This window comes from Clarias gariepinus, chromosome 6 (assembly GCF_024256425.1).
Source record: "Clarias gariepinus isolate MV-2021 ecotype Netherlands chromosome 6, CGAR_prim_01v2, whole genome shotgun sequence".
NCBI lineage: Eukaryota > Metazoa > Chordata > Actinopteri > Siluriformes > Clariidae > Clarias > Clarias gariepinus.
The window spans coordinates 4,179,427-4,202,462 of NC_071105.1; the positions used below are offsets into that span (position 1 = coordinate 4,179,427).

At 36.8% G+C, this 23,036-nt stretch overlaps 2 protein-coding genes across 2 annotated transcripts; both read left to right on the forward strand.

Moving 5' to 3' along the window:
* Positions 1–561: 561 nt before the first annotated feature.
* ccdc174 (coiled-coil domain containing 174) lies at positions 562–7,352 on the forward strand. The gene is made up of 11 exons (XM_053498881.1): positions 562–683; positions 2,345–2,449; positions 3,484–3,584; positions 3,685–3,743; positions 3,845–4,010; positions 4,281–4,376; positions 4,468–4,604; positions 5,747–5,841; positions 6,323–6,455; positions 6,607–6,771; positions 7,058–7,352. Exons 1-11 carry the CDS (start codon positions 642–644, stop codon positions 7,321–7,323), a joined length of 1,365 nt encoding a protein of 454 aa, XP_053354856.1. The 5' UTR covers positions 562–641; the 3' UTR covers positions 7,324–7,352.
* A 1,631-nt stretch (positions 7,353–8,983) lies between these two features.
* Positions 8,984–21,510, forward strand: si:dkey-28n18.9 (sorting nexin-6). Its single transcript, XM_053497651.1, has 14 exons — positions 8,984–9,214; positions 11,801–11,908; positions 12,003–12,110; positions 12,741–12,810; positions 12,977–13,104; positions 16,150–16,233; positions 16,311–16,385; positions 16,483–16,513; positions 16,607–16,691; positions 18,094–18,133; positions 18,227–18,313; positions 18,716–18,805; positions 19,678–19,743; positions 20,528–21,510. Exons 1-14 carry the CDS (start codon positions 9,209–9,211, stop codon positions 20,666–20,668), a joined length of 1,119 nt encoding a protein of 372 aa, XP_053353626.1. The 5' UTR covers positions 8,984–9,208; the 3' UTR covers positions 20,669–21,510.
* Positions 21,511–23,036: the final 1,526 nt, after the last annotated feature.

Below are 23,036 nucleotides of genomic sequence, written 5' to 3' on the forward strand. Positions count from 1 at the left end.
AGACAGTATTTCATCTAGTCAGTGGGGATCATCTTGATGCAGTGTTAGATATACCACTCATCAGTGTAAGCTGCAAGTGCAGCAGGGTCAGTGATGTAGAACCGGTTGATGAACTGATGCCCTGGTTTAACCTGGTTCAACACCTCTTCTCTACCCGAGCCGAGTGAAAAGGATGGCAATCAAACTGAAAAAGGTAAACTGGAATAAAATCAGTAGCAGCATCAGCTCGTAGTTACTCATTTTAATTATTATAGTGCTGCTATTGATTTTATTTCAGCTTACCTGATACCAATAATTATTTGCTCAAATAAATTCCGTGTATTGAGAAAGGATCAATATCTCTCCCTCGGTAAATGAGGAGTAAAAGTGGCGTGTTTCAGAGCACGTATGGAATAGACCAAACTAATGAACAGGAAGGGCAATACATTCGCATGCACACAAACACGCGCTGTCTCTGACGTAATGACCTGCGGATCTTTGTGCGATGACGCACATATCCATCCGCGTACAAATGGATGCAATATTATGCTCCGAGACGCTAGAGGGCGCGCGTAAGCTGATTATGTTTCTTCCCATCTGAATATTCAAAATGGCGGCGAGTTTGTGAGGCTTTGGGCTGTAGTGACATAAGATAACCCAAGATGGATAAGAGGAAAAAACAATATAATGTCACGGCTTCGTCGGTAGGGTATAAACGCTGCCTTGTTCTAATATATGTTTTTTCAGCTTCTGGATGCTCCAATAATTGTTCAGTTTAGTAATTTAATTTCCTTTAGCTAGAATGCTAGGTGATTAGCCGCTGTGTTTGTGTTTCTGAGGAACACTGCGTTAGTTAACTTAGCTAAGTAATTAGTATTGGAATGTTCTAGAACTAAATCATTTTGTAGTGTAAACTTCGTCTCAGGTTAATTACAACAAATTTGGGTAGTGATACAGTATGGAAATGGATATAATACATGTGTATACACACACCCTGGACATTTCTATTTATATTCAATTTCATTCCCACAAAAAAAAATCTATAAATTCTACATTTCTATATTGTACAGCTGTTTTTCTTTTATATATATATATATATATATATATATATATATAATAACTGTACAGTACAAAATATAAAATATAAGAAAAAAAATATTTTTTCAATAGGCCTATATATTTTTCTTATATTGGAATTTTTTTGTACTGTACAGTTATTTTATTTAATTTTATTCTTTTTTAGTTAAATTTACCTTCTATTTTCTTTTTCATATTTATTATGTATTCATAGTCTTTTTTGTTAATGTCACGGGCAGTCTTAGCATTGTATGACTGTGTATGTGACAAATAAAATTAGAATTTATGCATACATCTGTATATCTAATATTTGACTGCAACATTTTTCTTATCTTAAATGCAAACATATATACTCAGCAAAAAAAAAAACGTCCTCTGGCTTTCAACTGTTTTTACTTTTAGTAAACTTAATGTGTAAATATTTGTATGAACACTAAAAGAGTCAACACCATAAGACATAAACTAAAAATGTTTCACAATGTGTCCCTGAATGAAGGGAGGCTCAAAATCAAAAGTACCAGTCAGTATCTGGTGTGGCCACCAGCTGCTTGAAGTACTGCAGTGCATCTTCTCCTCATGGACTGCCTATTGTGGACAGTCTGAGCACTGATGGAGGGATCGTGTGTTCCTGGTGTGACTCGGGCAGTTGTTGTGGCCATCCTGTACCTGTCACGCAGGTGTGATATTCGGATGTACCGATCCTGTGCAGGTGTTGTTACACGTGGTCTTCCACTGCAAGGATGATCAGCCGTCCTTCCCGTCTCCCTGTAGCGCCGTCTTAGGCGTCTCACAGTGCGGACATGGCAATTTATTGCCCTAGCCACATCAGCGGTCCTCATGCCTCCCTGCAGCATGCCTAATGCACGTTCACGCAGATGAGCAGGGACCCTGGGCATCTTTCTTTGACTGTTTTTTACAGTCGGTAGACAAGTCTCTTTAGTGTCCTGCATTTTTAAAACTGTGGCCTTAAATGCCTACTTTCTGTAAGCTGTTAAGGTCTTTATGACCATTCCATAGGTGCATGTTAATTAATTGATTATGGTTAATTGAACATGCATGGAAAACATTGTTTAAAACCTTTACAATGAAGATCTGTAAAGTTATTTGGATTTTTACAACATTTATTGTTGAAATATACAGTCCTGAAAAAGGGACGTTTCTTTTTTTTGCTAAGTATATAAATTAAAGAAATTTTTTCTGCATGAAATAATGGGCAATATATAACTAAAACAAATTTCCTCCTGTCTGTCTGTCTGTCTGTCTGTCTGTCTGTCTGCCTGCCAACCAGCTGGTTGATTTGAAAGCAGAGCTTTATAGGAAGCAGGAAGCCTTCAAGCACGAGAAGCTTGCTCAGGAAACCGGCACTGCATCCAAACAACACAATCACTCAAAGGTAACCAAGCAGCAAAAAAAAATACAGTAACATGCTGGTTGTACAAGGATGTCAAAAATGATCCTCACTCTGGTTATATTAACATACTCTTGGCGGTACTGTCTTATTAGTGCTTTCTGTTTAAGTCTCCTGTCTTTCTGGTCACTGCTATATAGGTGTGAACGTGCTACATCAGTTAATTTGTAACTGCGGTGTGAGCAAAAATGGATGCCTCACTTGTGATTTGCATGAAAGGAGATCGTTGTGCTGTGATTCAGATTGTTTTTGTGGTCTAAGTGAGTGTGTACCTGGTGCTGAAACAACTCACGGAAGAGCATAAACGGAAGCCTTTGGATATCTGCAAACAAAATGTAGAGAGATACTCTAACGAAGGTGAAAGTTTCTTTAAGAGAATCATTCCTGGTGATGCAACACAGATTCATCACTACGATTCTGAGAGTAAATGACAGAGTATGGAATGAAAACATCATCGAATGCTGAGCAAGAAAAAGTTCAAAAGTCAATAATCAGCTGGACAATTCATCAATGTTTACAGTTTTCTGTGATTCTCAATGACCAGAATTGAAACATTATCAGAAAAAGGGTTAAACAATCAACAGTGCTTGTTACAGGGAGACACCCATTAAAGAGCTGAAGCCTAAACTTAAATACAGAGGCCCACTATCCAAGGGAGTGATGATCTTGCAATGCCGATGCGCGTCCACACAGTTCTGCACACACTGTCGACACTCTACAAAAACATAGTTTGGAGGTGTTAAAGCATCCTCCCTTAAGTCCTGATCCCACTCCATCTGACTTTCACCTGTTTGATCCCCTGAAAGCAGAACTATGGGGATGAAGGTGTACTTCAAAGTCTAGTTTGTTGTATGTCAAAATGTTGTATTTGTCTTTTCTAAAAGTTCCTGATAAAATCTTCCTGAGTGCAGATAATTTTGACTCGCCCTCATATAATTTTCTATTCGCTTGTTGATTGTGTGTGTGTGTGTGTGTGTGTGTGTGTGTGTGTGTGTGTGTGTGTGTGTGTGTGTGTGTAGAAACCCAGCGTTTGGAGTAAGCAGAACCAAGGAGTGACTGCACGAGCTCAGAAGGATGTGGAGAAAACAGCAGAGGAGGAGCAAAACATAGACAAATCAAGGTGACCAGGTCTTAGGGTTTTATTCAAATGGTGAATGTCACCTCTTTATTATTCCTCTTTTGTTAATAATGATATTCCTCTCTCTTTCTTTCTCTCTCAGGCAGAAGCTGGAGGAGAAAGCTCGCCTTTACGAACAAATGACTAAAGGGGATTTTCCAGGTACTGCATTTGGAGCTTTTTTTTTTTTTTTTTTAATAAATAACTCTGGAATTATGAAGTGTTGTGTTTTATTGGACTAACATGATGTTTATATATCTTAGACGAGGAGACAGAAAGTCTGTACCTGGTGGACTTCACACAAAAAATAATCGAGCAGAAGAGGGCAGCACAGAGGAGAGCGGCTGAACCAGGAGATGGAGACAGAGATGGAGAAGGATCGGGCACGTCCGTTCCCATCCCGCCCCCTGAGAACACGGACGAGGAATGGTAAAGCAAGGAACAAGAAGCAGGATTCATGATTTAACTGTTAGATATTTAACTAAAGAAATAACAGAGGATTAAAGTCTTGATTATGTCGCTTTCTGATCCTTTCTCCTTCTGTCCTTCTATATATTTCTCTGCTGGCATCTCTTTCTCTGTTAATTCATCCATCTGTTTGTCTGTCTTAATTTCTGTCTATCTCTTTCTGTATTTGTTTGTTTCTTTGCCTGTCTGTGGCTGTTCTTCTATCTCAATCTTTCTCTCTCTCTCTCTCAGGGTGGACTACATTGATGCACTAGGTCGATCACGAAAGTGTTTAAGGAAAGATTTACCTCAGTTTCAAAAGATGGATCAGGATTTACACAACAAGCGGTACACGACGTGGTTATATTTACTTACACGAATAATATAATGTATTACGCACATTGTATTTCTAGATGTAAGTGTTCCTACGTGTGTGTAGAGTTACGGGAACTGACAGGACGCTCTTGTCTGACGACATGAGGCGAGAGATGCAGAGAGAGCAGTGGGAGAGAGAGGAAGAGGAGCAGATGAAGAGACCCGTTGGACCCGTTCACTATGAGACCATCCGTGATCAGGGTGAGAGATGAAGCAGAGTCGCTGTTACCTACAGCAGGGGTGTCAGACCAGCACAGAGAAATTTCAGTGATCGCAGGTTGTGCTGATGAAACAATCCCGAGTTTGATTTATTTGTTATTAGCCACCTTTACAGGGTCGTCCTGAAGGTGGCGACCAAACATTCTTATCGCTGACACTTTTTTTTAATGATTAAGCATTTTCAATCCTTTTGGTAATTATTAAAAGGATTTTAAAAATTAGACTCTTCTTAGAGTCACTCATGTCAGGAAATTAATCAACACTATTCTCTGTGTAAAGCCTTCTCTACTCCACCCCGTGTACCGGGGTATCATTGTCCAGTGTTTTCTCTAGATCAAGGTTTCTCAGAGTCCAGGTTCTGGTCACGATTCGGACCGCACATTAAGTTAATCTGGACCCAGCTCACACCTTGGATTAGGAATGCACTAATACAGTGTAATAAAATGTGTTTTCTACTTGCCATACTCATCAAAAACTGTTAGCAAGATTAAATCTAAACATTATACTTTCCCAGTTTGATGATGTTGTCATGGCAACATTGACAGCTGGCGAGCATTTGATGTCTAAGGTCACAGAGCTCCATTGTTGGCTAACAGGGTCTGGTTAAAATTAGCGAGAAGTCTAACGGGTAACAGGCTTTCATGTTCTGTCCGCGGGCATAACAAAGTGAGACTTTTCTTCAGAGGCATTTCTGTCAGTGTACATCACGTCTTCTGTGCTGTGCATTCGTCACAATAGTAATGTGCAAAGAAAAGGTCAGTGACTCCGTCTGGTGACCACAACCTTTTCTGCCGGCGGATAGGCAGCTGATTAAATGCAGACTGTGATGAAAGAGATGAAAAATCCCAACTTTTCAAAATGTTGCAATCAGGGGAAAAAAATATATATTATTTTAGCCAGGTAGCGGCATCGTAGGTAGAACAGCATCATAGCATAACTTCTACTTTTTTTGAAGTCCCCCCTTGTTGTGATGTTTAGAATTACTTTTTAGCCAGTAAACTTCCAAATGTTACATTTGGTATTAGATTAAAATAATAATTGGCCTGTCTTGTAGGTAAGTATGAATATTAGTAAATGAATCTCTAATTGACCACTAATTTGCTTAAATTGTTTGTGTGTTTTAGAGGCCAGAGAGTTAGGTGTTGGCTATTACGCGTTTTCTCATGAGGAAGCCCAGCGCAAGAAACAAAGAGAAACTCTGGACATGCTGAGAGACCAGGTGAGAGAGACACTTTAGAAACGCAAATATTTATAATTTACTATAATTAAGCAGTAAGAGTGAACGACATTAATGACTTAAAAGTCTAACAATCAAAGGCATATTATTATCCGGATTTAAAGTGCACTACATAGTCTAATCTGAAAAATCCAGTGCAAGTTCAGTCTCTTATATTATGTAACAGTGAGTTCTTCACAGATGACTAGGTTTAGATTTGTGTGATTTGATCAATTATATAATTTAATCTATCTTTTGTTGGTTAGTTTTCGATTCAGAAATCGATAAGGGGTAAACTTTGGTAATATTGAATCGAAACGCAAATCACAATGCGGAAAAAAAAATTGAATCAAATCAACCCTAGTCTACCCATGATCCACAGCTCTGTTACTGTAGATGTACAGTACATACACCTAATGTGTGTGTTCAGGGTATAGGCTACTTATCTTATAAATCATAATCTAATATTCTGACTTTTTGATAGACTGCCGAGCAACGCACAAAGAGAGAGAATCTCAAAGAGAAGCGCAAAGCTCTGCTCGAGGCTCGCCTCGCTAAAGTGAGAATGAGGAAAGGAAAGAAAAGCAAAATGGATCCAGGAGCTGAGGAGGAAGAAGGTACTTCAGTGTGGTGGTTTTTTTTTTTTTTTGGTTTTTTTTTTCTTTCTTCTTTCCTCCTCTTTTTTCAGTGTGTGAGTAGATCAGTATGACAAATGCTGTAGTGAGGGTGGGGAAAACGAGTATTGCTTAATTTTGGCATACTTTGCAGGTCCTGTTCCTGATGCTGCTGCTCAAGAGGTCGAGAACGATCCCGTGGACGCGATTGGACCTCCACTTCCTCCTGAAAATCTTAGAAAGGTGGAAGTGGAAATTCAGGAAAGGAAAGACTCGAGACCGGGAGTGCCACATGTCAGAGAGTGGGACAGAGGGAAAGGTAACATCTTAATCATGCTCATGCTAGAGTGTGTAAATTGAACTGTGTATAATGTATTTAGATCAGGGACCTTCATTTATTTTTTATTTTAGATTTTTAAAAAAGTTTTTTTTTTTTTTTTTTTTTTTAAGATGTTACTAGGAGTTGTGCTTAAACCGGCCACATGTAAACATATGACTTAGTTTTGTTGTTTGGGGTCGCGAACAACAAATACATGTCTTTCCAAAACCTCTGGATTTAATCCAGGTCATCTTTTCTTATCCTTGTCTCTGCTTTCTCCATACAGAGTTTTCCTGGGGTCAGTGGACAACTCGAAGACGGGAGGAGAGAGATTCAGATTTTGCCCCGCCCTCTTCATATTACGGAGATGAGCGACACAGTGGTCCTGCACCCAAAGGGCGGGGCAAAGGGAACCCCGGATTCAAATTGTTCGAGTCACCCAGGGGATCAGATCAGGGTGAAGCAGAAAGACAACCTAAAACATCACAACAACCGTCTGCGCAAACGCAAGACCTGGACGCTCTTTTATCTTTTTACAAAAACTCTGTTTAAACTTTAAAAACAAAAAAATCTCATTTTAAATTACACCGTTTTGTTTTTGTCTTTGCTGTATTTATGATAAATGTGCAAATTAAACTTGTCTGAGATCCTCTTCCAGAGCGTCAGAATCTTTTCCCCGAAAACACACACGCACAACCCCAGTAAGCATCATCTCGGTTTCTCCGTCTCCCACCCAGTTTATCTTTTGATCTGGAAATCAGCCACTCTTCAGATGAGAAAGGGAGAAAAAGAGGAAGTGTTTTATTAAGGGAAGTGCTTTTTGGTATAGTGAGTGACCCAGGCACTCCATCTGTCTGCAGAGCTGATTGTGCATTAGTTTTTTTTTTTTATAATTGTACTTTTAATGATTTTTAGTTACACAAACAAACAAAACTTGGATAAAGGTTGACTGAAATGAAGTGTGACACATATTCGTGTCAGGCTAGGTGAGGAGTCGAATCTTGTTTGGGTTAAATCTTGAATTACGTTAAGATTTATGTCTCCACATATCTCAGTGGAGGAGTTTAAGGAAGGGTTGGCTTCTTGTTCATGAATAGACGGACTGATCAGGGCCCGTATTCACAAACCTTCTTAAGCCTAAAAGTTGCTCCTAGTGACAACATTCTAAGAAAATTCTTAGAATTATGATGTTTTCTTAAAATTTACCCTTAAATTTAGGATTAAATCTTAGTAAAGATAAAAATGATCCACTAAACATCTTAGTCCTAAAAACAGCTCCTAATGTAAAAATTGTTAAGAGTAGAGAGGAGGACTTTTAAGAGGCTTAGGAGTTTCTATAGCAGAGGACCAAATGGCTGAAAAAAGACTTATTCTCCAAACGCTGAAAATAAAGCTAAAAGTAAACACTGCTCTTCTATCCAATTTGGTTTTCTTGTCATTTTTTTATTAATCAATTACAGTCCTTGAATTGCTGCGTCATCCCAACAGGGTCAACCACGCCTCCTCACTAAGATAAAGTTTTTTTTACTGTCCTTACTCAGAATTGCTCTAAGAAACTTTCTAAGTCACTTTTAGTCTAAGACTCCCAGTTAGGAACTTTCAAGCTAAGATAGGAGCTCTCTGAGAGAATTCTAAGAAGCTTTGTGAATACAGGCCCAGGTCCACAGGAGTTAGGAGCTGAATTTTGCAGGCCACTAAGTACTGTTTGAGTTTCTCATAAAATATAGTATGATAACAAATATTTAGAATTTTGATATCCAGAGGTGTCTGGTTCCTTTTCAGATTTATTCTTTGTGACGTCTTTGGAGGTTTTACATTGCTTTTTCCTCTTTAATTTGTTTGTTTATTATATATCTGAATCTAGATTGAGATTCCTGTAAACCATGTCTGTTAGAGGGAGGGAGGAAACTGAGTAAAAAAAAAAAAAAGTACTCTGTTCATAGTTTATAAGGAGCACCTGACATGTAGGAGGTATAGTCACTCAGTGGTTATTGTTAAACCTGTGTGTGTGTGTGTTAAAGAGAGCTTTATCTCCTGTGATACACTTTTAAAATGAATCGCATGCACAAACATTGTGTAATTATCTTACTTTTACTTACACACATTCACACACACACAGATAACTTCAACCTAACACTTGTTCCTGCTTTAAAATCCCTCGGATAAACTGCACACTTGGCACAAGCTCATCACGGGACTGCTGTGACCTTAGACCCTAAAGGATATCCTGCTTTCCAGAGTTGTGCATGCAGGCATTTTTTTGCCCGTGTGTATGTGTGAGTGTAAGAGAGTTTGAAAGAGAGAGAGAGTAATAAACAGTTATACGAGACAATGTGAAGAGAGAATTGATTCGCCAGCACATAAAGGACTTGTGTGTTCGTGTTTGTTTTAAAAAACGTTTTGTTAGAAGTTCTTCTGCACATAAGCTTTCCCGTATATGATGGTGAGTGTTACTTGTTAAACTCAATATAAGTTATATATCAATTTTATCTTATTTTAGTTCTATGATTAACTTCATGTGATTTATGTGCTTTTTAGGGATTAGGTTTTATAGCTTTTTTTTTTTTGGCTTCATATCTTAAAATCTTTTGCTTTACTTGTACAGTATTTTCTACAACCACCTCCTTAATTATTGGCACTCTTCTTTTGCAAGTCTTTGTAAAAATGTCGCAAACTAAATGTTCCATATGAAAGAAAGATTCAAGCAAAAGGGAATTTCATGCAACAAAAATATCCTTTTTCTTCCTCTTGGAATTGTCTGCTAAACTAAATGCAAATTATTTATTACTTAACCCACTCGCAAGCTCCAGAAACTTTCCAAGTGCTTTTGATACGAGGATGTATTTGATCAAAAGCACATAAAAGTTTTTTTTCTTCAAACAAATCTGGTTACCTCTTCAGGGAGGTTAAGATTTAACAGGTAAGAAGAAAGGGAGGAGCATACTCTGTTTCTCCTGTCAATCACAGCAACACCAACCAATCATGTGCAGTACCAGTCAAAATTTTGGACATGCTTTCTAACTCCGTTGTCTTTCCTGATTTTCATTTTATTTTATTTTTTTAAAGCTGAAGGAATCCAGAATATGCAATAATCTCCAATGAACTGTTAATGGTGAGATGGTGCTTGATCTTGATCTTGCCAAAACTGTTCCAGAACAGCTGACCTTTGTGTCTTAAAATAACAACTGTCGTTGCAGTTTATGCCTAATTACATAATTCCTTAGGTGCTTATTTATTATTTTGAAATCTACTAAATTGTTGTAGAATGCAGAAAGTAAATTATTAAACAAAAAACACTGAATTAGAAGGTGTATCCAAACTTTTGACTAGTACGGTACATAAAAATGACAACAAAGGATAATGTTTTTCTCTGAATGTTAATCAGCGTGAAAACATCTCGGAGGAAGCACATGTTACCCTGTCATGCTCCCTGTGTTTGGCTAAGACAAGGGAAAAACGTGAATCCATGACTCTGAATAGGCAAAGTCTGTCAGTTTCTGAATTCAAAATTATGTAGTTTGATCTGTATGCACTAAAGCAAGAATAATATAATATAATTGCTATAAAATGTCTCAAACATTGTTAAATATTACAGGATATATTCAGTGTCTAATATACTGTATAACATTACAGTACTATTATACCATTATACAGATCAGTCAAGACATTAAAAGCATATATTTAATATTGTGTAAGTTTCTCTTGTACCTCCAAAACAACAAGCCTTTTAAGGCCTGGATTCCACAAGTCCTCTAAAGGTGTGCTGTGATATCTGTCACCAAGACATCATCAGTAGATTCTTTATGTCTTGTTAGTTGTGAGGTAGTATCTCAACAGATCTGACTTTTTACACCAGCACTTCCCACAAATGCTCGACCATTCCTGGGAAATGTTTGTAGTGTTTACCTTTACCACGAAGGGGTGCACTTGGTCTGCAGCAGTGATCAGACCAGATCTAATTAATGGTTCACCAGTTGTCCTTCCTTGGAGGACTTTTGCATCTACACCACACAAAAATTGGTCTTTTGAAAATAGTCTGACTCAGCCATCTAGTCTTTATTATTTGCCCCTTGTTACTTGTAAATTTTCCTGCTTCCAACACATCAGTTTTAAGAACTGACTTTCGACTTGCTGCCTAATATACCCATGTGTAAAAGTTAGTGCTTCCTCTTTTAATTCTATGTTTTGTTTTTCGTGTAAAAACAATAAAATAATCTGACTGTTGGCTAATACAACCTCAAATTAACAACAACAAATAACTTTTTTTTTACTGTGCCATTATTTATTGATTAATAATGAAGCCAATAAAAAAAATATGGTGCATTAAAAGTACCCTATGATTACCTTATGACCCATGTACGTCCACCTTTAGCAGCAATAACTTTATATAATTATTATTATAATTGAGCTGTCATAGACTTTAACATTTTACACGTTCAGTGAGACTGGACCTGAGATGTAGCTCTTGTTTTTGCCTTTAAGCATTGCCTGGTGTGAACTTGGGGTGAATGTGCTGAGACGTACACTCTTGAGAAGATTGGCAATGGTTGTGAATGCTTTAAATTTGAAAATAAATTCTCACTGTAGAATGTTGAGCTCCAAACTCCATGGTTTTTCAACCCCTGCCCAGATTGATGTAAAGGAACAGTTGTTTCTCTAAGACCATTGCTTATGTCTTTCCCTCTTGGCATTGTGGACACACCTGCTGATGATCTCAAATCCTAAAGAGGCAGTAAGGGGGTACTTAGTTTCGTAAAACTTTGAAGTTAGTGCCCCCTCTTTTAATTTTCTATTAAAAGTGACTGCATGTCCCGCCCCTTGACAAGTGTCTCTGTAATGAATCAATTATTTTCCCTTCACCTGTCAAGGTTTTTAATGTTATGAATGATTAATTTATATTTAATTAAAGTTTATCTTCTTGCATGTTACTAATTTGTACTTTTAAAGGTGCCAATAATTGTTGATCTGACTGTACTGAAAAGCTTAACACGTAAACATGAAAGTTTTTTCCCCTACATGATTGTTGTAGGATGGATCGAAAGATCAGTCAGTGCTAAGCATCAACGCTAACAGCATCAAGATTACTGACGTCACACAGGATGGAGACACACTGACCTTCGCTGTCACGTCCCAAAAGGTCCAATTTACACTTTACACTTTTGGTGTATAATACTTTTTTTTTTTTTTTTAAATAAAATTTTCCTAAACCTTTACTTCGTTTGCTATTGCAGCTAAGCAGCAGTAGCGGGATCTGTGTCTTCAGGACATTTGAGGATTTTGACTGGCTTCAGGAGAGTCTGTTCTCTCAGGAGGACATTGCAGGACTCCATGGCGTGATAGTACGTGATTTCCGCTCTGAGCCGCATTACTACACAAGTTTTTTGGTTGTACAGGTTGTCATGTTGGCTTTGTGATAGCTTCTTGTTTGAGCAGCTGAACATCTTCAATTTAAATCTAGCTAGACATACTGTTGTGATGCATATGTAATGTGAACATCAAAACACACCCTAATGACTCCAGTCAGATCACCATACTGTATATGCTGAAATACCTGTACATTCTATGTTAGCATCCAGTAGATGAGGATATAACGATTATTTTGCCTGATTTCCTCGTACAGTTCAGTCTCTGGCAGTCTTTAAGAGATGACTAAAGACCTACCTGTTTTTTTAAATATTTGGGTTTACTCAAGGATCCTTTTTTTGTTCTTTAAATAATTAAAGACCTGATTTTATATTAAAATTAAATAAATATTTTATAGGGTAGAGTGGGATTAAATATCTTGATATAAATGCTAAAATGACAGGGTGTGGTCAAGTCAAAGCGAGACTTTTGATTATGCAGAATAACAGAACACCAAGAGTCTAATCACTGTACTATGCTTGAAGTTTCTTCACTAGTCCCAGTTTGACTTAAACACCCCTCGTTTGTCACAGTATAGTTTGAGATCTTGAATCTTCTTCCCACAGTTTCCTCCTCTCCCAGCCAGACCTCTGCTTTCCAGCTCCCACACACAAGCCAAAGCCCTAAAACAACTGGGTATGTCTAATCACACAAGAAATTCTTTGGAGTGATAATTAAAATAATCAACAACAATTTTTATCCACTTCTAGTCGCATGGACTATATGCTCATGAAACAAGCTAGCTCCTGTTCTCACTTATTTCAATTCAATTCAATGTTTGTTTGTGTGTGTATGCTTTAAGGCTTCCTGGCTTTTGGAGATAACTGGCAGCTTTACTGCAGGGCTCTAGAGTTTTACCTGCAGCAGGTGGCAGCGCACAGCATTCTGGGAAAGAGCAAACTGCTGCACAGCTTCCTCAGCAGCACAGAGGTACAGCATAAACATCACATGAATACACACTCTCTGGAATAAATGCTGAGTAAGGTAAATATTCATATTATGCTACCATTGCACAAACAAATATAATATAAAGTCTTACAGATATTGTAGACACAAAACAGGAAAAAGAAAAAATAATAATATCACAGTTAAAGATAAAATGATAGTTAAAAACTCATATATTTAAAATCATTTCAAAATATCGCTGCAAGAATCAGATTGTATCATAATTTAATGGCATCTGATAGTATTTGTACATATATACACTGTAATTTCTGTAGAGCAAGGATGTAAAAAAAAGTCTATGCATTACAAAAATAATTCATGTAAAACCAGTAAACTGCAATAAATGAAACAAGTTGGAGTGACAAGTTTTATAAGGACATGAGCTGCTTAGTGTGACTGGACATCCTGCAGAACCAGCGACAGTCTTTCTGAGGACTTTGACACACCTGCTTCTTTCTTCACACAGGAAAACCCAAAAGCTTTCTTTCTTTCTTTCTTTCTTTCTTTCTTTCTTTCTTTCTGTCTCTAAAAAGTGCTTATATAATATGCTGCTTTTTTCTAACCTACAGATATTTTCCTGTAAGATTTTTTCTCTGAAATAGTACTGTTTGGAAATCAGAAATGTTTTTTTTGTACACTCTTAATAATTAAGTTATGAACATGCTGTAATCAACAAGTTTGTAAGGAGCACGTGTAAATGAGAAGAACAATGAGGCTACAGAGAGAAGAGGTAAAGAAGGTGCAGCACTTTAAGTATTTAGGGTCAATGGTCTAGAGCAATGGAGAATGTGGATAGGAGGTAAAGAGGTGTGTGCAGTCAGGTTGGATTTGGTGAAGAAAAGTGTTAGGTGTGTTGTATGATAAAAAAGTATCAGCAAAAATGAAGGGAAAAGTGTAAAAGACAGTGGTGAGACTGGCAATGCTCTACGACTTAGAGACAGTGGCACTGAAGACAGGAGGCAGAGATGGATTTAGTAGAGATGAAGATGGTGAGGTTCTTTTTGGGAGTGACAAGGAGGGATAGGATCAAAAATGAGTCCATCAGAGGGACAACCCATGGTAGATGTTTTGGAGATACAGTACAAAGTCAAAGAGCCCAGGTTGAGGTTGCTTGGACATGTTCAGAGGAAAGATTGTGAATATATTGGAAGAAGGATGCTGAGGTTGGAACTGCTAGGCAGGAGGTCTAAAGGAAGACCAAAGAGGAGATTTATGGATGTAGTGAAAGAGGACATGAAGTTAGTAAATGTAAGAGAAGTTAGATGGAGGCAGATGATTTGCTGTGGCAACCTCTGAAATGGAAAAGCAGAAAGACAAAAATTAAGAAGAACAAAGTTTGTACAAATTGACAATGTACAAAATACAAAAAATAGTAGTTAAATATAATAAAATATAAATATACAGTGGTGTGAAAAACTATTTGCCCCCTTCCTGATTTCGTATTCTTTTGCATGTTTGTCACACTTAAATGTTTCTGCTCATCAAAAACCGTTAACTATTAGTCAAAGATAACATAATTGAACACAAAATGCAGTTTTTAAATGATGGTTTTTATTATTTAGGGAGAAAAAAATCCAAACATACAGTACATGGCCCTGTGTGAAAAAGTGATTGCCCCCCTTGTTAAAAAATAACTTAACTGTTGTTTATCACACCTGAGTTCAATTTCTGTAGTCACCCCCAGGCCTGATTACTGCCACACCTGTTTCAATCAAGAAATCACTTAAATAAGAGCTACCTGACACAGAGAAGTAGACCAAAAGCACCTCAAAAGCTAGACATCATGCCAAGATCCAAAGAAATTCAGGAACAATTAAGAACAAAAGTAATTGAGATCTATCAGTCTGGTAAAGGTTATAAAGCCATTTCTAAAGCTTTGGGACTCCAGCGAACCACAGTGAGAGCCATTATCCACAAATGGCAAAAACATGGAACAGTGGTGAACCTTCCCAGGACTGGCCAGCCGACCAAAATTACCCCAAGAGCGCAGAGACAACTCATCCGAGAGGCCACAAAAGACCCCAGGACAACATCTAAAGAACTGCAGGCCTCACTTGCCTCAATTAAGGTCAGTGTTCACGATTCCACCATAAGAAAGAGACTGGGCAAAAATGGCCTGCATGGCAGATTTCCAAGGCACAAACCACTTTTAAGCAAAAAGAACATTAAGGCTCGTCTCAATTTTGCTAAAAAACATCTCAATGATTGCCAAGACTTTTGGGAAAATACCTTGTGGCCCGACGAGACAAAAGTTGAACTTTTTGGAAGGTGCGTGTCCCGTTACATCTGGCGTAAAAGTAACACAGCATTTTAGAAAAAGAACATCATACCAACAGTAAAATATGGTGATGGTAGTGTGATGGTCTGGGGTTGTTTTGCTGCTTCAGGACCTGGAAGGCTTGCTGTGATAGATGGAACCATGAATTCTACTGTCTACCAAAAAATCCTGAAGGAGAATGTCCGGTCATCTGTTCATCAACTCAAGCTGAAGCGATCTTGGGTGCTGCAGCAGGACAATGACCCAAAACACACCAGCAAATCCACCTATGAATGGCTGAAGAAAAACAAAATGAAGACTTTGGACTGGCCTAGTCAAAGTCCTGATCTGAATCCTATTGAGATGTTGTGGCATGACCTTAAAAAGGCAGTTCATGCTAGAAAACCCTCAAATAAAGCTGAATTACAACAATTCTGCAAAGATGAGTGGGCCAGAATTCCTCCAGAGCGCTGTAAAAGACTCGTCGCAAGTTATCGCAAACGCTTGATTGCAGTTATTGCTGCTAAATAATAAAAACCATCATTTAAAAAACTGCATTTTGTGTTTACTTGTGTTATCTTTGATTAATAGTTAAATGTGTTTGATGATCAGAAACATTTTGTGTGACAAACATGCAAAGAAAATAGGAAATCAAGAAGGGGGCAAATAGTTTTTCACACCACTGTATATAAATATTTTAAAATATTGTACTGTGAAAAAAAAATACTTATTTTTTTTTCATTGTTTGCATGTTTTTGTTTTGCGTCTCCCAGTCTGCAGGTAAACCGCGCAGCAAAAAAGACATCTTCGACCGCCTCAGTCAGGCCCTGGAGCAAATCAGGAAGGAGGGTCACAAGGTGCATATTTGTGATTTTTATTATTTTTTTTTAAGTATAATGAGAGTTATATAATCAGCTTCAGTGTGTTTCCTCAGGATGTGGATGAGTTCTTTCACAATGAGAGAGAAAGCAACACACACATGACTGCCCTGTTTAAAGCTACCACAGAGGTTCGACCTTCGGTTCTTCTTCACACCGGGTGCTCTGATTGTTTTTAAGTTATTCTGTAAAAGTTCTCAGAATTGATTGTCATGTGATATCCTTTAGAAATTCCTCGAGGTTGTGCTGACGAAGCAGAGTAAGACACATCACATGCACGATTACACTACAGAGAAAAAATCGCCTCAGTGCTTGATTAGTGTATGAGTGTGTTTGTTCTGCCTTTTTTCAGGGCTTGCTTTGGCATGTGGCCATTTCTCCACTTCGTTACATCTCTGTGTTAACCAGGACGATCCGTCTGCTGTTGCCTTCTCCAAGTAAGAGTGTGTTTTCATGCTGATCAAGGTGAAATCTGAAAAACAGCAGCTTTTTTTTTGCATGTAGACACACACCCATGAATTTCCTATGAATGTGAAAAATGACTTGCATTATATATATTTTTTAAAAGACTGAAATAATATTTACATTATTGATCGGAATCACCAGAGGCGGACCCAATAAAATATTATTGCAATACCTAGGTGTCGATTTGATTTGTAATTTTTATAAATATCTTGATTCAATATTGTTACAATTCTAAACAAACTCAGCAAATAATTTACTCCTACTAGACAGGATGCTTTGCTGCAAGAATGTGTGAATAGTTTTATAGTGGAACTGCAACATTTTACCACCTCAAATGCAAGCGAATATAAATGGAAAAATATTTTTAAATGGGTTTTGCAGTCAGTGCTACAATACATGAATTGTCTTACAAAAGAACTGTGATATGTAATCAAATAGTATTCTCTTCCATTTTAAATCATATAAAAATCAACACACTTTGTCTGCTGTTTCAGAAATCTGAATCTCCTAAAGGAAAAAATTGTGCACATAGATTAATGGGAAGCAGGTGGAATTTGTTTTGAAAGTGCTGCTGTTAAGATTTGTTTTGGTCACTAAAGAGCTTTAATATTTAAAAAGATACGCATTACTATATTAAGTAGTGTAGGGTTAATACATTAGACCTTGGATTGTGAGCATAATTCATTCCTGAAGCATGCTTGTATAACACTCGTATATCAAAGGGGATTTCCCCATAAGAAATAATGGAAACTCAAATTATTTGCTCCACAATCTAAAAAATATTCATATAAAATAATTAATACAAAATTTTAATAGACAGTTGCTAAAGAACAGATCTACACTTGATCACAAAATAAAAGAAATGTTTTACGTGCGCACACACACTTGGTTACAATATTATAGTAAACAGTACACACGTGCACAGATGTTGACTATAATAGTGACGCACACACACTGAACATAAGAGACGATTACACACAGGCCCGCAGTGTGAGAGAGAGAGAAGAACCATTGGCTCAGTTGTGATCATGTGATGCTTGGCATACAAAGCCCAAGCGTACTACTAGTATGTCAAGACCTTCATTATTTATCAAATTAAAATTAATAAAAACATTTTGCTTGTCCTGCACAACTCCCCTAAATTCAGAATCCAAGGTTCCACTGTACCAGGATATTATTTAGTAACCTAAGATCCAAGGGTTTCTTTTGTTGCCATTTTTTGCTGTTGGTACTGTACATACGGAAAACAGAAAAGATTTTGTGTCTAAAAACTGTGGGAATAGCCATAAGATCGATCTGAGAGAGTAAAAGTTTTTTTTTTTTTAATGTACTATATTAACCTCACAAATGACCTCTTTATTTAACCTTTCTCAGGATCTGTCTGAAGCTGTCAGATGTAATGGAGGCAGTGAAAGTAAGAAAAACATCAGTTTGCAAAGGAAAATGAAAAGACAGCCGGAAAGTTTGCATTATATTGTGTGTTAACACCTAATTTCTTGTTTTCCAGCAAAATTTGGACAAAGTGTCTGAGAATGACGTGTCCACTTTGGGCTTGGGGTTGGATTTCGAGTCTCGCTACCAGGACGCGAAAAAAGTGTGTGTCCGTTGAGTAATACACTGTTATGTATATTTGAAGTAAAAAAAAAAAAATCACGTGTGGTTATAGAATTTATTCTTGAAATTGTTTATTTTATAGTAACAGCATGTCTTGACATGATTTATTTGCCTTATAGCAGTCCACGTGAATAAGCCTGTTAATATAGAAACCTTCACCTTGGTTAATATGTGTAAACCATAGAAAACTTTTCCACTGATCAGAATAGAGAATCCAGCAGTGCTGTGTGGTATTAATTAGTGTTCAGTACAGACCAGTGGACATTTAAGGAGGAATATGATTTCTAAACGGTTCATTTTAAAATTATGTGATGTCACTGGAGTTTGTGTGTGTGTGTGTTAGAACCTTGTGTGATAACCAAGTTGTCTTTGTTTTTGGTAGGAGATGTTGTTCAGGAGAACCTGTAAACTAGTGGAACTGGAAATCATTGTTAAGAACGCAGAAAAAGCCAAACCAAATAAGAAAGTGGTTGTGAGTATAACAAACCACACACACACACACACACACACATTTGTAATAATCTCTAGGGGAAAAAATATTAGTTAATCGTATTACAGTATCATATAGAAACTTGTGTGAAAAAAAATCATGCAAAAACTATGATGCTGATACATCTGAAACTGCTAGCATGCTCGCTAACTGTTTTTAAACTAGCTCATGTATGTTTCAGCTCAAGACAAGGTCTTTAGATTAGGATTAACATCCAGACAAACATGTTAAAATATAACATAACTAAAACAATCACAATTCTGTTAGAGGTTAAGTAGCTAGGTTAGCAAAGTACCACATACATTGTCATGCAACTTGATGCAAAATATTAAATGTGTTCATAGTTAGTAAAATGCATAGCCTAAATCTGTTGAATTTATTTTTGGAATTGGAATTTTTACATTTTACAGTTTGCTTGGTAAAATGACAAAAAAACATTAGTCTTTCTTTTTTTTTATAGGCGAGAAAGAGGCAAGTGGCTAAGTGCTAACAGAAGATAGCTTTCTTGTGAAATTTCCTCAGCTAATCAAATAAAAATGATAATATTTGATGTTTAAAAAATATATACATTAATATCATGATTGTTGCCAAACTGCTGTGGTATAAGATTATGCTCTTATATTAATATAAATAATCAACAATCTTCCCTTTGTCCATCATTAGCAATATTCATGTAGCCTAACTAGCTAACTTGCTTGAACTTTTATGGCTACATCACAACAAATCATTTAGGCAAAATGTAGTAACAATTTTTTTTTCTGTAAGTATCAACTTTGGCCTTATAAACTAACCATCTAAGACAAGTAAAATGTTTTAAAAATAGGATTCATGTTTGGTGTGATTTTGTTTTGTAGATGGACAGAGTTCAAAAGATTGCACAGAAAGAGTTTAATCTCATCTCATCAGTGGCGAAGGAAGAGGTAAGCAGTTCATTTTGCTGTCTAGATCAGTGTTAAATTACACTGTTTTAATACTGTTAATTTAACATGTTCGGAAGGGATTTTAGTGTACTACAGCCTAGATAATAAAATTAAGATTTGTTCCAAACCTTTACTTTTATAATAAAAGTCTGAGGACTCATTAAGTCAATAAACCTTTTTACATGTGTTTAAAACATTTATTGTATGTATCATAATTAGGTGGAAAGTAAAGCATGTCCTTGAGGCTCACTTTAAGTTCATAGTTATATAACTAATATGGTGAGATGAGAGTCAAAAGCATTGTCTGACTGGTGGTGTTTAGTGCGCATGTTTGTTAGATCGAATTTAGGCTCAATAGCAGCTCAGATGGTACAGTAGGGCACTAGGTTCTAGCCCTATCCCCATATATGATACCCAGCCACTGAGATGAAGGGCATCTTTCGTGCTAGTTCCAAGACTAGAGAAATGGGAGGGTTGTGACAGGAAGGGCATCCGGGATTAAAACCTGTGCCAGTATTGAGCTGATGACTTGAAGCAGCAACCCTTGAAAGGGAAAAATAGCGCACCAATATATCATCCTTGGTTTAAAACATGAATTCAGACTTATAGCCTGTAACAGTAGTAACCATAAGGTTAAATCACAAACCACCAATTCGTCCCTGGTGATGAATATACACATTGAGAGCTCAATGTACAAGTAACTTTGATGATAAAGCTTTTGCGTTTGTGTAGTTATGTAGTTTTTAATCATCAGAAACAATTATTTGATCCCATTCCGGTTTAGATTGAGTGGTACCATAAAGCTCGTGTGACTGTGCTGCGAGACTTTCTGATCCACTGGTGCGAGAAGCAGCTGGACACGGCTCGGGAATCTACCGCTCACTTCTCTCAACACCTGGAGGCTTGGAAAGGATTGGCCATCTAATACAAAACCTCTTAAAAACATTTAGTATTTTTACAGCAGAATTGAATAGACATTTGTCTGGTACATCACTGTCTAACACTTAAAGAGAAATGTGTGATACTAAAAATGATTTTGGGAAACCCTTTTATTTCCTCGAGTACAAATAGTTTCTTTGATTTGTTTTATATCACACCACATCGCTATTAAATTCTAAAATCTGATTGGTCAGAATGTGTTGATTAATTTTCCCTAGCCAGGAGATATGAATGTGCTTGTTCTAATGTGCTCTTGTTTTTGTGGTACATGGGGACTTTATTAAGGGGAACAAATCTGTATAATGAGATGCTTATTTAACACCTTGATAAAAAGGGTCTCCAGTGTCAGAGGTAAGCCTGTGAAGTTTTTCAGTACAGATCAGTTGTTTCTCAGTGACACAACAAGCTGAAATGTTTTGCCTTATTCACTTTAAGAAACAGCTGTTTGTTAGCACTAATCAAATGTAGCTTATATTTTTTGGAAATATGTGGTGAAAAGTATGGAGAGTTGTTTTTATTACAAAAACACTAAACAAGAAAAGGAAACTGCTTATAATGCTTTTGTTAAAATTACTCCTTTTATTGTTTTGGTTCTGCAAAGATCAAACAAATCTCATTAAAAAATAATAAAAGAAAAATGTTCTATTGTAGCATTCTATGTAGAGCCATTAAGCATTCAATAAGAGTCTTAATGGAAGGACCTTTAATCGGTTCAATTAATTCTGTAGAAAGAAACACACTGAAATCCAGACTGTTTGCCAACCAAGCATAAATTTATTGCAGACATTGCAGTTATAACTGACCAGACAATCTGAGCCTAAATACAGCAACCCCCCACCCCCCCCCCCCAACACAACACACACACACACACACACACACACAAACAAACACACGCACGCACACACACACACACACACACACACACACACACATTCATTAACCACACGCTCCTGGCTCTGCTTTGGCAGTTAAAGACCTGGACGCTAAGGTGAGCATTGCTATAGGGTAAGACTAATACACACTGAGGTGTTGCTGGTTTTAATAAAAAAGTAACATACCTTTTTTTTCTTCATTTTGTTCAGACAGATCTGATGTCATAAACGTTAGTCGCGTTTTAATTAGTTCAAGCTAAATAGTGATTAGACAGTGCTTTTCTATTGAAATACATTAATGATACTAAAATAATAAATACTGACAGAAGCAACAATAGTCATGAAACACACAACAAACACATACAAACACACACAAATCAAATAAAACACAGGTCTAATACATCTTTTTACATTTTACAGTCAATAGACAAACAGTAAATTGTACAAAGGTGGTTAACATTGAGTCGAACACACCAATTACAAATCATCCTTACATCCTCCATGACCTGATGTTAATGTTTGGAGCAGGGTTGCTTTAAAAAAAAATTTGCCCCAGCACTTAATAATCATTTGATTGTTTATTTTTTTTCACTACAGTGCATTTTTTTTAATAAAAAAAATTGAAATGTGAATAAAACATATTATCTTTTATTTATTGATTTGTTTTTGCATTTTCCAAATCTGAAAGCTTTTCTTTAAAATCTTTAGTTTATACCACAGCATTGTGGAAATCTTAGTTCTGATTGATCAAAAGATCTTCATTACTATAGTAACAGCCTGTTTAAGTGCAGGTTATACCGTACAGAGAATAGTCTGTGTTATCTTAGTGATCTAAAAAAAAACAAAGTATTTAATATTAGGAATTGTTTATTTATTTATTTATTTATAGAAGGAGCCCCTAGTTTTAGTGCTTCGTAACAGTCAAAGGTAAAGCTGTACCTGACATCTTTAAGACTTTCTTTGTGGTTTCTCTGTAACATGGCAGACTATGTTTTTTCGGCTTGTTAAAGAGACAGAATCAAAGAGAGAGAAAGAGAGAAGAAAAAAGAAAGATAAAGAGAGAAAAAGAAAGAGCAGGTGAGAGAGAGTGTAAAAAAGAGAGAATGGGAGAAAAAGAGAGGGATAAAGAAACAGAGCGAAAGACAGACAGAAGGGGAAAGAAAGATAGACAGAGAAAGAGAAAGAAAGAGAGAGAAGGAGAAAGTAAAAGAGCGAAAGAGAAAGAAAGTGAAAGAAAAGGGAAACAAAGATACAGAGAGAAAGTAAGAGGGTGAAAGAGAAAATATGAAGAGAGAAAGTGAAATAAGAAAAGAGCAAGAAAAAAGTAAGAGTGAGAAAAGGGATTTAAAGAGAGAGAGAGGCTGATGAGGGAATGAGTTACAGGCACGTGCTATAACCTTGTTCTATGGACGTTACAGAATGTTCAGTGTAATTATAAATGTGATAAAAACTATAACAAATGCAAAATCAGCCAGATAGCTG